The sequence below is a fragment of the Nipponia nippon genome, unplaced genomic scaffold, assembly GCF_047370975.1.
Source record: "Nipponia nippon isolate SJK-2023a ecotype South Korea unplaced genomic scaffold, ASM4737097v1 scaffold_9, whole genome shotgun sequence".
In the NCBI taxonomy this organism is placed as follows: domain Eukaryota; kingdom Metazoa; phylum Chordata; class Aves; order Pelecaniformes; family Threskiornithidae; genus Nipponia; species Nipponia nippon.
In genome coordinates this window covers 46,209,361-46,223,596 of record NW_028262413.1, presented here as the reverse complement: position 1 = coordinate 46,223,596, position 14,236 = coordinate 46,209,361, and the positions used below count along the sequence as shown (strand labels likewise).

Below are 14,236 nucleotides of genomic sequence, written 5' to 3'. Positions count from 1 at the left end.
TCCAGGAAAGGAGGCATTTGCCCCGAGACGATGCAGCGGCAGCCATCTCAGGGCACCCCGCCTGGGGCCGCTGGTACGAACACCGGGTCGGGTGCACCCTGGTCTGGGGTAGCAGAGGGGCATCTCCTTGCAGCTGTGTCTGTCCCCATGTTGAGACCCTGATGCTTTCTCTGATGCTGTCGGAAGCTGGTGGTGGGGACAAGCAGGCTTTTAACTCCATGGGTTTCTGCTGCAACCTGGGCCCTTTTGCTGCTACAGCTCCACGCTGCTGCTCCTTCTGCACCGAAAGCAGTAGGGTGAGACCTGAACTGGACAGAGCAATGCCTGGAGAAAGCCAGGAGGAGCAGGAGCAGCAGAAGGGCATGCCATGTCTTGTAGCGAGGGATGCCACCGAGCAGGGACAGCTCAGCACAGCGGAGGTGGGAGCCATTCGAAGGAGTGGCCGCCTGCTCCCCTGAGAGTTTAAGCAAGTTAAACAGGGGCCGGGGTTTTGATCTGGTTGTGTTTAGCGAGACAGCAAAGAGGAGGGACGGCGGAGGGGAGCAGGGACCCGAGGAACCCAAGGGGCCACAGTCTTGAATAGCATCGCTGGCGCCGAGCCAGCGGCCGCAGCTGCACGTTCGTTACCCCCGAGTCACACGCGACACCGCTCCAATTACTCCCTCTTGACACGGGCTAATAAGGGAGGATAAGGAGAGCCGGCAGTTCCAGAAGGGTTACGCCGGATGCTTCTTTCCATATTTAAACTTTGTTTCTGCTGGAACAAACGGCGGGTTTGAGATTTGGTGAAGCAGGGGGGAGGCAGAGGCAAAGAGCCAAGCAGCAGGATCTTTAATGAAGCTGCAGCGAGGAGCTGGAAGATGGCTGTGCCCTTCCTTGGCATCGTGGGTTTGCACCTGCGAGTATTGCGGGTGCAACTCGTGAGCCCAGATGAAAGCAGGGAGGTGCACAGCCACTTGCAAAATAATTGCTCCTATAAAACCGCGCCAGCACAAAGCGGGGGGCGGGAGGTTAAGGAAGTCTTGAAAATCAAGTCTCTAATGCTCTCACTGTACACCACAAAGGGACCATTCACTGCAGGGATGAGGGGTTTTTCCCCTTGTTTATCCATGCTTCCAACTGTTATTGAACCCATCCTGAATTTTATTTTAATTTATAAGTCTAGAGGGTGAAAAATGGAGGAGGGAAACAAAAGGACAAGGAATCGATTGGCACATGGGGAAGTTTAGCAGGAGGTTCTGGAAATATGTGTCCATTAGGTTGCTGAGATCAGGTTCATTAGTAGACCCGAGCGCCGACAGAAGTGGCCTGAAAATAAACTCTGCCGGCGGACACCCCCTACTGCTAACATAAGTCAGACCTGCCATGCTCCGCTTCCCTTTGATTATTAAAAATGAAAGAGGGGGCTCCTTCGAGGTAGCCGGGCTCTTCAATGAATTTCTGTGTCTTTCTGCTTGCAGGACTTATAAGGTGCATGACTTCACTCTTACACGCCAGCACCTTTCGCTGCCGTTTGGCCTTGTCGCAGCAGTAGCGATGCTCTTCCCTTGCATGCACGCAGCTGGGGAAGAGCTTTATCACCCCGTGCTCCTGCAGCAAACCCTGAGGGGTTTTTTTGGCCGTGAACCATAAGGCTCTGCTCTTGCATAGCTGCTCCCGCCTGCAGCCTGGCCACCCCTCAACACATTTTGCTGGACCAGTTTCCTCCTTTCTCCCATCCCCGCATCACTGCTGGTGGCAGAGCCCACCAACCCATGCTTGGAAAATGCCAGCGAGTGGCACTGAGCATGTTTCCCTGGATAATCTTGCTTTTGTCGGGAAAATTTAATGCCAGCCATCCATTATGTGTTGCTGGTCGGTAAATTCATTACGGGCCCGTGCCTCTCATCTGTTTGTCTTCATTGCGGCTGCTGCCAGTTCCACCTGCTTTTAGGTTTCAGCAGCAATGTGGGGTGTATTTATCACTTTGCCCTTTGAAGCGGAACTGCTTGAATAAACTCACCAATTTGGCAGTGTCTTTCAGGCCTTGCTTTCTGTAGGCTGATACTCTGTTTTATTCTGATAAATGATTTTAAATCTATTTTGAGCTGCTGGAAGGGGGAAATCACTTTCCATTAAAAATGTTATCGTTAAAGGTGAAAACATTTGGTTACGAGGTAAGCAGCAGTTACAGGAATAGTGGAGTCTTCTGCCAGGCTTGGCAGGACCCCAAGTGTCCCAGGCTGCAGATCTGGGGTAAAAAAGGCTCCTCCATCTATTGCTACCAGGAGAGTCTGCAGCAAATCTGATATTTACTGGGGAAAGAACAACCTGCCAGATTGCTGTGTGCACATCCATACATTTCTTTCCATTGGCAGGCAGTTTGCTGATGCCGTATGGGTCCTTTGGGCAAAGCCAGGGCGTTGCTCTAGCTCTGCCATTGATGAAACAGCAGATCTCCCCAACCGCAAATACTGTAGTTGCCGCATGCATTTGCAGCCTTCCTTCCTCACCGCTCTTTGTACTGTCAATACGTGCTGATCTTTGCAAGCCTCCATAGCAGAGGGCTCGTTTCGGGCAGGGTGATGGCCCTGCGTGGTGCCACGCGCTATGAAGGGTTATGCACGCTTTCCATTTTATGTGTGTGCAAAGAACCGGAGCCTGCTGACCTTCCAGCCTGTTCCCCTAACAGGCAGGATGCATTTTTAAATAGCCTTTGTCAGATATGGATTATTTTGCAGCATTGGGGTTACTTTCAGTGGGAGACTGGGGAGAGGTGAGGGGGCTCAGACCTTGATGCTGTTTGCCTGAACCCTGCAGGACTTGCCTCAGCTCTCCATCCAGTACTGAGCTGACCTTCAGGTGCCCTCTATGAAGCCATGACTGCCAGGATGGGCAACCAAATTGCAGCATTGCATCGATTACAGACACACCATCCAAACCATAGTTACCTGCTGCCTATGCTGTGGGCTGGCCAAGTATCCCATGTTCTTATTGGGCTTATTGAAGCCCAAGCTATGAGGTTGCTCTTTGTACCAGGATAGAGTGGGATCATCATGACTTTTCTCACCCTCCTTCTCCTCCCTCCTTGCAGCCCCCGCAGAGTTTGTGCAACATCCCCAGTCCATTTCCAGGCCCGTGGGGACTACTGCCATCTTCACGTGCGTGGCCCAAGGGGAGCCCCCGCCGCAGATCACTTGGCTGAGGAATGGGCAGATCCTGGAGACCAGCGACCACATTAAGCTGAAGAATAACAACAGGTAAGTCCTCGTGCGCTGGCCGCTGGCACTGCAGCGTGGGGTGGAGGGCAGTGTGAGACGCTCAGCTGGGCTGTGCCATTCCCCAGCGTCAATCTGTAGTTACGACTCATGGAGGACTGACATCGCCTACCTGATGGTCCAGAAATAGCTGTCCCTGCAGGTGTAATTCTTGGGCGAAGAGCAAGTTAGCTCACACAGGCTTCAGCTTTTGCACAGACAGTGGATTTGAGGCAGATGTGTGCAGCAGTTAATTTTGGACCTGTCGGTGAAGGCTGGCAGAGGGCAGTCAGGTCTGCAGCACGTCCTGGTGAGCTGTGCAAGCCCTGCTTTCACTGTAGCCCCATTGCACTGGGCAATGGCTAATGTGCTCGAGGCTGAGACAGGCGTGAGTGATCCAGAGAGACCGCAGTGCTGCTGCTTGAGCACCTTGAAAAGGGAGCGCATTAGAGCTGGCTTGGCTTCGGCAGGCGAGGTGGGTTGCTGTCACACAATGCTCCCTGACCCTGCTTTTGAGAGAGGCTGAATTAAAAGCCATTATTCTGAACTATCTGGAGTCCAGTGGAAATGGGAGTGGGAGAGATGCTGGCTTTCTTTCTGTGTTAGCAAAGAGCTAAGGTGAAGGTGGTAATGCTCAGAAGCAGATCTGCGGATTCAACTTGGGCTTTGATATACTAAAACACTGCTCCAGTCCTACTAACTGCACTTTGTAGGCTTACATTTCAGTGCTTCCTGCTTTATTGTACCAGGACATCAGTGTTAGACTTTGACTGATGATGCAGGAGCCCAGCAAAAGTTTCTCTTTTGTCCTGATCATCATCATCTGGGTATTTCTGGAAGGGCCAAATGTTGTCCCTGGAGCTGGCAGGGACCACGCTCACTCCACAGTGGAGGAACCACGCTTTAACCCCTGAACATTGACCTGCCTGGGTGTGCAAATGCAAATACGTTTGAAATAGCATTTGTGTGGAAGCTGACTTTCACTAAACTTCAGCCTTTTATCTCACCGGGAAAGAGTGTTTTCTCTGAGTACTACATAACTGCATTTTTGTGCAAGGGGATAGGGATGTTTGTACTGAGGAAATGATACAGTGGGATGCACTTAGTGTGAAAATTAGAAGTTGACAACATAGTTTCTATGGAAATAGCACGGAACAATATACTGAAAAATAATAGTACCTGTGTTGTAAACCTAAATTATTGGTAGAGATTTGTACTCTATGGTGTCATATAGCTGCTATCTATATTAACAAATGCGTCTCATGAATGCAATTACCCAACCTTGCTGGAGGGTCCAGACCTTCAGTTTAGACTGTTGGGAAGTGCTGTGCAGGCATCGTGGCTTGTTCCTCAGGGGAGAAGAGTGGGTTTATTTTTCTAAGTTTCGATATAATATGGCTTTTTGTTTTCAGGTTTGAGGCTTTTTAAAATCTTTATTATATGAAGGATGGAAGGATATGCGTTGCAAGAAGGATAAGGTGTGAGTTGTAAGAAAATCTTCTCAATCAGTGGGGGTTTTCTCTGAGCTGGAAGTTTTTAGAGCTTCAGGGAACTTTGGGTGTGCACATACAGATGCCACTCAATCCAGGCTTGTGGTCTTCTAGTTCATTGCATGGGTTTCTGAGGCATGTCTGCCCTTATGATATGAACAGAGCAGAAATGGGAGAAGGGAAATTAGTGCATCCCCTTTTATTGACTGGGAAGCGGAGTCAGAAGTAACCAAAGACTACAAGCGGTCATTAAATGCGTGACAAAACTCACACTGAGTCCGGCTCTGCGTCTCGCCCAGATATCTTGCCTGTGAAATCATTCCAGTTCACTGTTTGGGGAAGATAAAAGTAGGGTCTTTGGTCATGGTCACGTCTCCTGGCCAGGTCCCTGTGCCTGGAGCTGCGCTACACGTGCATGTGAACTGCGACTTGGTGAACATTGCTGTAATCGTTTTCTTATGGCAATCATTTAATGCAATTTAGCGTCAGTCTTTTTCACTGCGAGCTAAATGATCAGATTACACTGCATCTGGCACAGGCTGGGCTCAGCTGACACGTGGCATCTTCTCAAGCTATAGTACCGTGATTGTAAAGCTGAGCCCTAAGGCCATCGTACTTGACGATGTTGAACTTCTGGCTTCTTTCACACTAGTCTTGGTCTACTCTGACCCCCAGCTTCAGGCAAATGGCCATTCCTGGTGGTTTCCAAAGCTGTCAGTCTGAAAAATGCCCTCGCTGGTACAGCAGGGCTGGGTGCTCCATGAATTGGAGGAATCAGATCAACGACTGGGTTTTTTTCAGAGCTTTTTCAAGTTGTCCTTTGTTTCATTCTCATGGGCATGACTAAGTGCTGTAACCCACTTAGTTCCAGGCAGAATCAGTCTGTGATTATGCCTTGGATTTATCAGTCTATTGCACTTGGAAAATATTTGTCCGTGTAAAGATGGATCTCGAATCTACTAGTAATGAAGCTACTAAACTGCACTGTGAGCTTTTTAATTAGATTACATGGTTTCCTAGAAAATTCATTTGGATTAAAATTCTGCTTAATATGGCAATAAAGGTCTGAATGCCCCCAAAGGGATTTTTAGAAAAAAAGAGTAAATCATCCCAAATCATATCATGTGTTAATTGATTGCAAAATGTATCGTTATGAGCAACTTCGTTCTTGTAAACGAACACAGCTAGAAGTGAGGTCCAGACCTGCAGAACATGGTGCATTCGAGATGGCACTCTGCTCCTGCAAGCTTTGCAAGTACAGCCTCTGCTTGGGGCATCACTCCTGCAGGCAGTAGCGTGTTTGCACAAACCCACAGCCGATGGGAGGATCTGTCCATCAAATCGTTGCTTCATGAAGTTGTGAAGGGCCCTTTGGCATCTCTGTCACCCCACACTGTCATATGCAGTAACTGCAAACCCAAGGAGAGCAAACCCTCAAGGTCAGGGGACTTCAGAAGCCCATCGTCATTGAGATGGGACAGCAGCTTCAGGACTGGATTCACCGCAGATTGGATGTGGCTGCTGGTACAACATCAGACAGTCACTTTTTAAGCAACTTGCAGCCTTTCAGCACAGTAAAATAAGCCTCAGTAAAATAAGGCTGCGTCCAATAAATACGTCTTCCCTCGTGGTCCCTCAGATGTGAATTCTCATCACCTGATGTGTTGACGGTTTCTGGGCACATTAGCATTGAAGATCATCCTTCTGCTGTGCCCTCTCCAGAGGTGGTTGTTATGTTTTGAAAATGCCAGCTGTGTGGGAACAAAATATCCAATTGATGATTAGCAAAAATCAAAAGCAGTTCTGGGATAGCAGATAATTGTTAATGAAAAATGCATGAAGGCTCAGGCATAGGGAATTGTGGGGTTTTCCATTAAAAGCTGTGAATAAAAATCACTGAAGGAGCTGACGATGGGGCTGTCTTGCCATGTGATCCCTGGGTTGGGGATAGCTGCCGGGGTGATGCTGCACTGGACCATGGATGGAGAAGCTAATGGAGCCTTTTTGACTTTGGTGGAGCTGTCCCCGTGTCTGGCAGCTGCAGGGTCTGTCCCTCTCTGTTGATCAGAGATGCTGTTTTGCCCGTATTGTTCCTGGAGTGATTCGGATTAATCACGATCCAAATGCCTGAGAGGTGTAATGGGCATTTCCAGCAAAATTCCTACCTGGCATCACCAGCCCGTCCCGAAAGCAGGCTGCAGGAGGAAGGGGCGGTTACTGGCCGAGTTAATTGTGGGCTTGTGTAAAATCATGCTTTCTTGGTTATTACTTCAAAATTTACAAGGAAGCATGAAATAGTACCCGAATTACTGCTCTGAAAGGTTTATTGCTTTTCTTCCTTTGACCCAATCAGGTTCAGGGGGTAATTTTTAGCCTAGAAGTATATCACACTATGGGGTTTATATTGCCGTAATAGCAACGATCAAAGGGCAACATCTTCAGAGAAGGCAGGCTCTAAATATTGATTTTCCAAGAAGATTTTATTTACAAAATGGTAATTAAGGGACTTCATTTGTTCCACCGGAAAAAGACTTCTTTAGAACCTGGGCTCAGGTGGTGTTTGCTCTCCTTGGTGACCTTCGCTTATGAACTGTCTCCTTTTTAAATTCTTCCTCACTGGTTTGCACTTGTTTTAGTGCTCTGGGAATGACTCACTGCACGGGCCGTGAATGCTGAAGGTTCATCAGAGAAAATATTCCCCCATAAATAAACTTCAGGACAACTTTGCTGTTCTTGCACTTGTCTTGTTGCTTAATCCTACCGCAAGCGCTTGGGACAGGACAACCCTTTTAGTACAAAACCCAGGGAAACTACAGCCTGTCATTCACAAGGTGGCTTTTTTCTATAAAACCCACATTAGTTGGGTGTAGAGAGATGCAGATGGGTTTGTACAGCTCTTCACGGTGCACGCATCCCACAAACCCTTGAATTTGTAGGGCTTTGGACACCTTAGGGGAGGATAGGAAAACCCACAGGTTATTTATGGAAAGAGTTTGAAGACCGTTGGTGACTATGGGAAGGGTACTGTATAGCAAATCATATTTCAGTTCCCAGAAGCAGGACAAATAAGTACGTGGAGGACTGGAATGCGAACCAGCTGCTCCTGATTTAAGAATAATTTATGGGTTTGACTTTGTTTGGAAGACACGTGGAAATGGCCTTCGCAAGGAGGGTCTTCGCACAAGTGCTCAAAGCCCTGCTAAGCAGTGGGGCATCAGCGTGATCCAGCCTTCCCTGCACCGAGCAGGGATCCCGTGCTGGGATTACACAGCTGTATCCCATGAAAGGGATCTGCAGCAGCCCTGGAGCAGCCGACAGCGACAGGCATCAGTCTTTCCTTCTCATGTGGCTGCGATTATTTTGCTACCAAGTTGCCCATGTAATTTTTCTCTGTGTTCTGCTCCAGTGAGCTGCTCTTGCAGTGCACCACCGATTCAGGGTTTTAAGTGTTTCTTCAAACTGTTGCGTACAGCAGAATACATCTGCAGAGAATGGTCCTTATACAGGAGCCTTCAAGGCAGGACTGAACTCAGCCTCCCCTGGATTAGGCTGAGTCTTTTTCCTCTCTAACACCTGTGCCCCTTCCTGGGAAAAATGTTTGGGAGACTTTACATTTAGCAGCAGATAGCTCTCCCAGCTATCTGCATTAGTAGTCCTACCAACATAGGCATCTACCCTCCCTTCCAGTAGCTTTTCCTGAGATGTTTTGTGTTTCCCTGCGGTTCTGCAGATGTAAAGACTTTTCTGCTCCCTCCCTGGGACAGGACTCAGTTAAATCTGTGATTGCACCCTCTGACTCGTGAAAACAGGTTGAGTGGCAGCCAACGTGTTCACCAGATAACCAGCAAGTTTTGGAATAAGGAGCAGCTGGCTCTGGCTGGTGTCTCCTGCCTGTGCCAGGGTGCACTTCCCAGCTCTGCAGGGATGGGAGGACACAACTCCACCACCGTCAGTGCAGTTGGACCCTCTTGCCTTGGCCATGGATGTGAGGGAACAGACCTTGTGGGCAACTGGAGCCACTCACTTGCTGAAGGTCTTCTGCATAGAGCTCAGTGCCGTGCTGGGAGGTGCTCCAAGGTGCTGAGTTGAGCACCAGCTGGATGTGTCCTTCCCACCTGGGAAGGCTCAGACCACCTCTGATGTGGACCAGAGCTAAACCCAGGGACCCAGAGTCTCCAAACCTATAGACTTCCCCATGGCACCATGCACCCCACTGGGACCAGCAGCATCCTTCCAGAAACTGCACTTGGGTGAGTCTGTAACCACAGAATCAGGCTGGGACCCTGGCCAGTGGGCTGCAGTACCTGCTAAATATAATCCAGTTTGTGCCAAAAGGGATCCTTTTCCTGCATAACACAACCCAATTTCACCTAGGAAGCCCTGCATGATATTTAATTCCTGGAGGTGTAAGAACATGTTTACAGAGGGCTGGGGATGACCTGCAGTGTCCCTTTGAACCGGTGAGTGTCACTCTACAAGCTTTGCACCTTATTCTCAGCCTTCAAACACAGGGCATTTCTGCAAAGCTGCCAACAACCAGCACGGGAGGGAAAAAAGCTCCTTTCCAGTGCAGCACCAGGCAGCAGCCCAGGGGCAGCTCGTTCGGTGCAGCATGGCACAACGCGACCCATAACAAATGGAGGCAGAGCAGGGTATGGGGATGGGGTGTCTGAATGAGGTGCTGGAGCTGCCAGCACTTAAAATGCTCTCAGCGCTAGCCACAGCCTGCTCTCCGCATTAATTTCATCACACTCCCTCTTTTGTGCGCCCGTGTGCGCGCGCATGCTGATATCCTTCCAGATGGGCCCCTCTTCTTCTTTGTGCTGCTGAATCGATGAAGAGGCTTCCTTCAGTTCTCAGACTTTTTCAGAGGAGCCTTTGGAAAGCCGATCTCCGGTCACCGGCCCGGACCCCTGACCCGAGCCAGATCAGTCATCCTGATTGCCTATGAACTGGGAAGACAGCTTGGGAATACCGCGGCTTTCGAGCAGCAGAGGCCTCTCGTTTCAGCTCAGCCGGGTGTGAATCTGCAGCGGCTCCTCTCCCCACTTCCATCAATGCCTGTCAGGGCATTGTGCGGAGATGTGACGGAGCCCTCTGCTCGCCGAGCGGCTTTGGTGACCAGCAGAAAGCCTTCTGGCATCTCGCCTCGTCTGACGTGCTCACGGCGCCGCCAGTCTGGCACTCACGGGAAAGTTTTCCAACAGCAGATGTCCCAAAGTGACAGATTTTTTTTCCTGTTGACAGGAAGAAATAAAAGGACACTGCATATTTCAGATGGTTGATGCACGGAGACGCTCTGCGCCTCCTCACACAGCAACTACATATTTTCCTTTTGTTTGAGCCTCCTTAAAAAAAGAAAAAGACAAAAAGCAGTAAAACCTGGGAAAGCTGCTGGACTGAACGCTGACCCTGCCACACCGCATCCTCTGCATCCCAGCGGGTGATGCGGTGGGCAAAGGCAGGAAGAATTTGTCAGTAGTTAAGATGAAAATGGATGCACAGCAGAGGTATCAGCTGCGATGGCGCTGGGGTTCGTGTAACTCACTGCCAGCTCCTGCCCTCCTCATCACAGCTACGAGCGTGCTTCAGAGCTCACGCCGGGGCTTGCAGGGAGCCTGGCAGCCTCCTTTAGAGGGCTGCTGTTAGGTGTTAGTGGGAATGACAGAGAGAGAGAAAACCCTTATTCTCATGAAGCTGGTGTTTACATGCTGGGCATTCTGCTCGCCAACTTCTCTGCACTTAGTTTCTGCTCCTTACCTGGGTTTATAGACATAGCTGAAAATCCAGTTGTTTTATTGGCCCTGTTGCCTGCACATCGTTCCAGGTAACATTGGCCCCAGGTAACGAATAGCTGAGGCTCTTATTGTGTGGTACATCTAAACGCAGCCTTATAAATCTCAACGAAAATGAACTTTTCAAAGCCTGAAGCAAGTTTCCAGCTACCTGCGGAAATTTATTTTATTTTTTTCTTCTGACTTGACTGTGCGTGACTGTTACCAGCCACCCTGGGACCGCTGCAGAGAGGCAGCTGGGGTGTCCGAGGCTCTGCCCAACTCCAGGTCCCAGTGGCCAAGTGCTGTCCTCCTCCAGGACCACTGGCATCCAGCACATCACCTGTGTTGCACAAGACAAGGTTTGCTCAGCCCCTAATCCTCCCAGGAGAGAGATGTCTTTGGCCCCAGCATCATGCTGTTGCCATCAGGCTCCTTGCACCCTGGCAATGCTTTCCAGCCAGGCTCCCCTCTTCCCTCCTCTGCATCTTCTCCTCTCTCCATGTAAAACAAATAAATACTCTTGGAGGCAGCGGAGCCTAAATACTCCTCATTGTTCCTGGGCTGATTTGTGCTTGGGAAGCTTAACGCTGCTCTAGACTTGCGTGCCGGCCCAGCCTGGCTGCTCCTGGGTGCCCAGATGCACAGCGGCCGCGTGGAAATAATCCCTGCATTGACGGGGCAGAAGGAAGCGCTGCTGCTCCTTCCACACATCTGCTTTGTGCAGAGCTGCAAGTACAGCTTTCGGATGGCGTAATCCTGCCTTCTGCCATCTGTCCTCGCAGGAATCGGCCCTTATTGACACAGCGGAGCCGCACATCGGGGTCATTCCTCCCTATGCCCCCCTCCCAGCTCTGCCTTTCTCCTTCCATTTAATCAGATACGTTGAGCCCGTGGCTATGAGGGGAGCTTAGGGCTGATTCTCTAAAATCACCATATCAGCTGAAACCATCACATTTGATATTCCATTTACAATGTTTCCAAGGAAACAAAGGCACAGGACATAAATAGATGACTGTTAAACGTTTGCTCACTCACCATGGCCCTGATAATTTGCAAGGCAGAAATATGAATGTTAAATCAACAGCAATAATAAATTTTAATACAGGGAGACCAATATTTTGCTGCAATTAGAAGAAGCGTTTGTTCTGACATACAGGCAGGCAGTGGCAGGTTATTTATCATTTCCACTTTCCATGTACAATTTTTCATTTACATAAAGGGCAGCTTTGATTCTGACTCCCAAAAAGCCATGAAGTGCCCCTCACATCAGCAGGAGTGCTTGGGATTTACTCATGTGCAGTCAAATCCCAAGTCCACCTGGAATTCACCACAGGAGAAGAAAATAATTTATTTCTCCCTTGAAGCAAGTAGGGGATGTGGATTTGGTTAGTTTGGGGTTATTTCTTACAGAAAAATAGCAACCAAAAAGCTCATGAGAGCTTTGTCGTAAGCCAACGAGATGATGGTGAAGCTTGGAGGCATCGTGGTCTCCCAAGCATTCATGCCAAGCCAGAAGCAAACCACAGTTCAATGAACTGGGTGGGACTGGAAATACAGATGCACCAATAGGGATTAATCCAGACTGGTGCAAGTATGGGTGATGCTCTAAAATGGAAGGGGAGGCAGTGGTGAGCGGTGTTTTATTCAGTGCTGTGGGGGTGTGTCCTATAGCTTATCTATAGGACTAGTCAACCCCCACAATTTGCAGTTACAAATACAATTTACAGTGGTGTCAAAGCTGTCACCAGGTTTAGCTGGTCCAGTCTGGGCCCCTACTGGAACTTTATTTCCAAAATTTTCCCCAAGATGCCCTGTTTGTGAGAACATCCTACCAGGACTAAGGGCGTCGTAAGCATATTGTATCATAACCTGAGCTGCTGCCTCAGGGTTGATAAAAACATCTCCAACATCAAAGGCCACCTTTCCACTTCCAGCTCAGAGCTGGATACAGTGTGGTGAGACTCCCCAACCCACGTCTTGGAAGGGAGACACACTGGGGATTTATTTATGGAGTCTTGCGTCTACTGGATAGTCACAAATTGAATCACGTTGTTCCTGGCTTGGTTTCTGAGGAAGGGTGCAAGCCCTGGAGAGAGCAGAGCTTTCATTGATGGGTCCCTATTTGTGAACAAATGTTATTAAGAAGAGCTGTTTTGCACGCTGGGTGGGAAGACAGAGCTAATGTGTTGCACAGTTATTTCTGACTCAATATTTGCTGGCATTGTTTTAAAGATACTGGGCAGTGCAACCTATCGGCTGGCCCTGAACTTGCTCTGGTTGTACGCAGCCATTGCCGGAGCATCACGCAGCTCAGAAAGGGCCTTCAGCTCAGGTGGCCACATGTACATGGACTCTGGTTGTCCCTGTGCCCATCGAGCCACTAAACACCCCTCCTAGAGGTGGTGTGGAGATGGGCACCCTGCTCAGGAATGTGCTCATTTGGGAGGCTGGTACATGGCTGGCTTTTCCTCCTCCTTTAGGGATGTTTTCCACCAGGGTAGCCAGTGCCTTTCTTTATCTTGGAGGCTGAAAACAGCATCTAAGCCTGGTGCGGAGGGCCCCAAGAGCAGGCTGGAAGAACCGTCCTGGTTGCTGCCCTGAGAGAGCAAGCTTTGATGTGCCGTCATCAAAAAGACGCTCAGAGGTTTTGCAGGCAAAACCTGCGACTTGCTTGTAAGCTTTGGCTTTTGGCTTGTGGTGATCATGTTTCTGAAAATGCAGAAGCAGGAGCCGAGGCTGTAACCCTGCCAGATAAGTCAGCTAATCCCAATGTTACCCTAAGGCTGCTCTAACATGCTATAATGCAATGCTATAGAGCATCACCAGAGGGCTTTCTGGCTGCGCTTGATTAGACTTGGCTTAGCAACTGTGTGCTGTGCCTGGATGGCTGTCACTGGTGTGTACTGGCGCTAAGCCAGTTAAAACTGGTTTGGGTGTATGGATGCACTTGCCGCAGAGACACCTCTGTAGTGTGTCTGGGATCTTCCTGAATTCAGGCCTTCAGATCCTGCTGTTCCCTGTCCCACCCTGTGTCCCCATCTGGCTGTACCTGAACCACAGTCTCTGCAAGTCAAGACAGAGATAATCTGCCCAGTCATGGGATCTGGGGAATGAGGCATCCACCTCCTGGGCTTTTCCTTCCCCAAAAGCACCAGCCCACAGCTTCCTGGAAGCTTTCTGTGGCAATAGAGGCATGTGGGATGCCCCAACATCAGAGCCAGCATGGGGGCCACAGCATGGCTGGAGGGGAGGGACGTCTGCTGCAGAGCACTCAGTGAGATGTTTGTCCCTCTCGTGTCCCCACGCAGCACTCTCTCCATCTACGGGATCAACCAGGCGGACGAAGCCATCTACCAGTGCATCGCCGAGAACAGCGCTGGCTCCACGCAAGCCAGCGCTCGCCTGACGGTCCTGTGGGCAGATGGCCTGCCCGGTCCTCCGCAGAGCGTGAAGGCTGAGACGGTCTCTGCAACCACCATCCAGGTGTCCTGGAAAGAGCCTCTGCAGAACACCAAGGAGATCATCGGCTACGTGCTGCACATTCGGAAAGCTGCAGGTATGGTGCTCTACCTACTGCCCAGAGCATCCTCAGCCTTCCCATAATTTAGCAACGTGGCCCGCTAGGTAAACCAGGTCTGCACTGCAGTAGACAGTGCTGCCACCCATGTTCTCCATCACGTCCATGTTTCTGAAAGACAGAGATGAGGCAGTAATGCTGCTGTAAATACCAAAA

At 49.8% G+C, this 14,236-nt stretch overlaps 1 protein-coding gene across 1 annotated transcript in view; it reads left to right on the top strand.

Moving 5' to 3' along the window:
• The window catches only part of IGDCC3 (immunoglobulin superfamily DCC subclass member 3), a 105,715-nt gene that overhangs the window by 83,339 nt on the left and 8,140 nt on the right, over window positions 1–14,236 (top strand). The window contains exons 7-8 of the mRNA XM_087744333.1: window positions 3,074–3,239; window positions 13,812–14,059. Coding sequence (XP_087600459.1) covers window positions 3,074–3,239; window positions 13,812–14,059 — 414 coding nt within the window. The remainder of the gene's footprint in view (window positions 1–3,073; window positions 3,240–13,811; window positions 14,060–14,236) is intronic.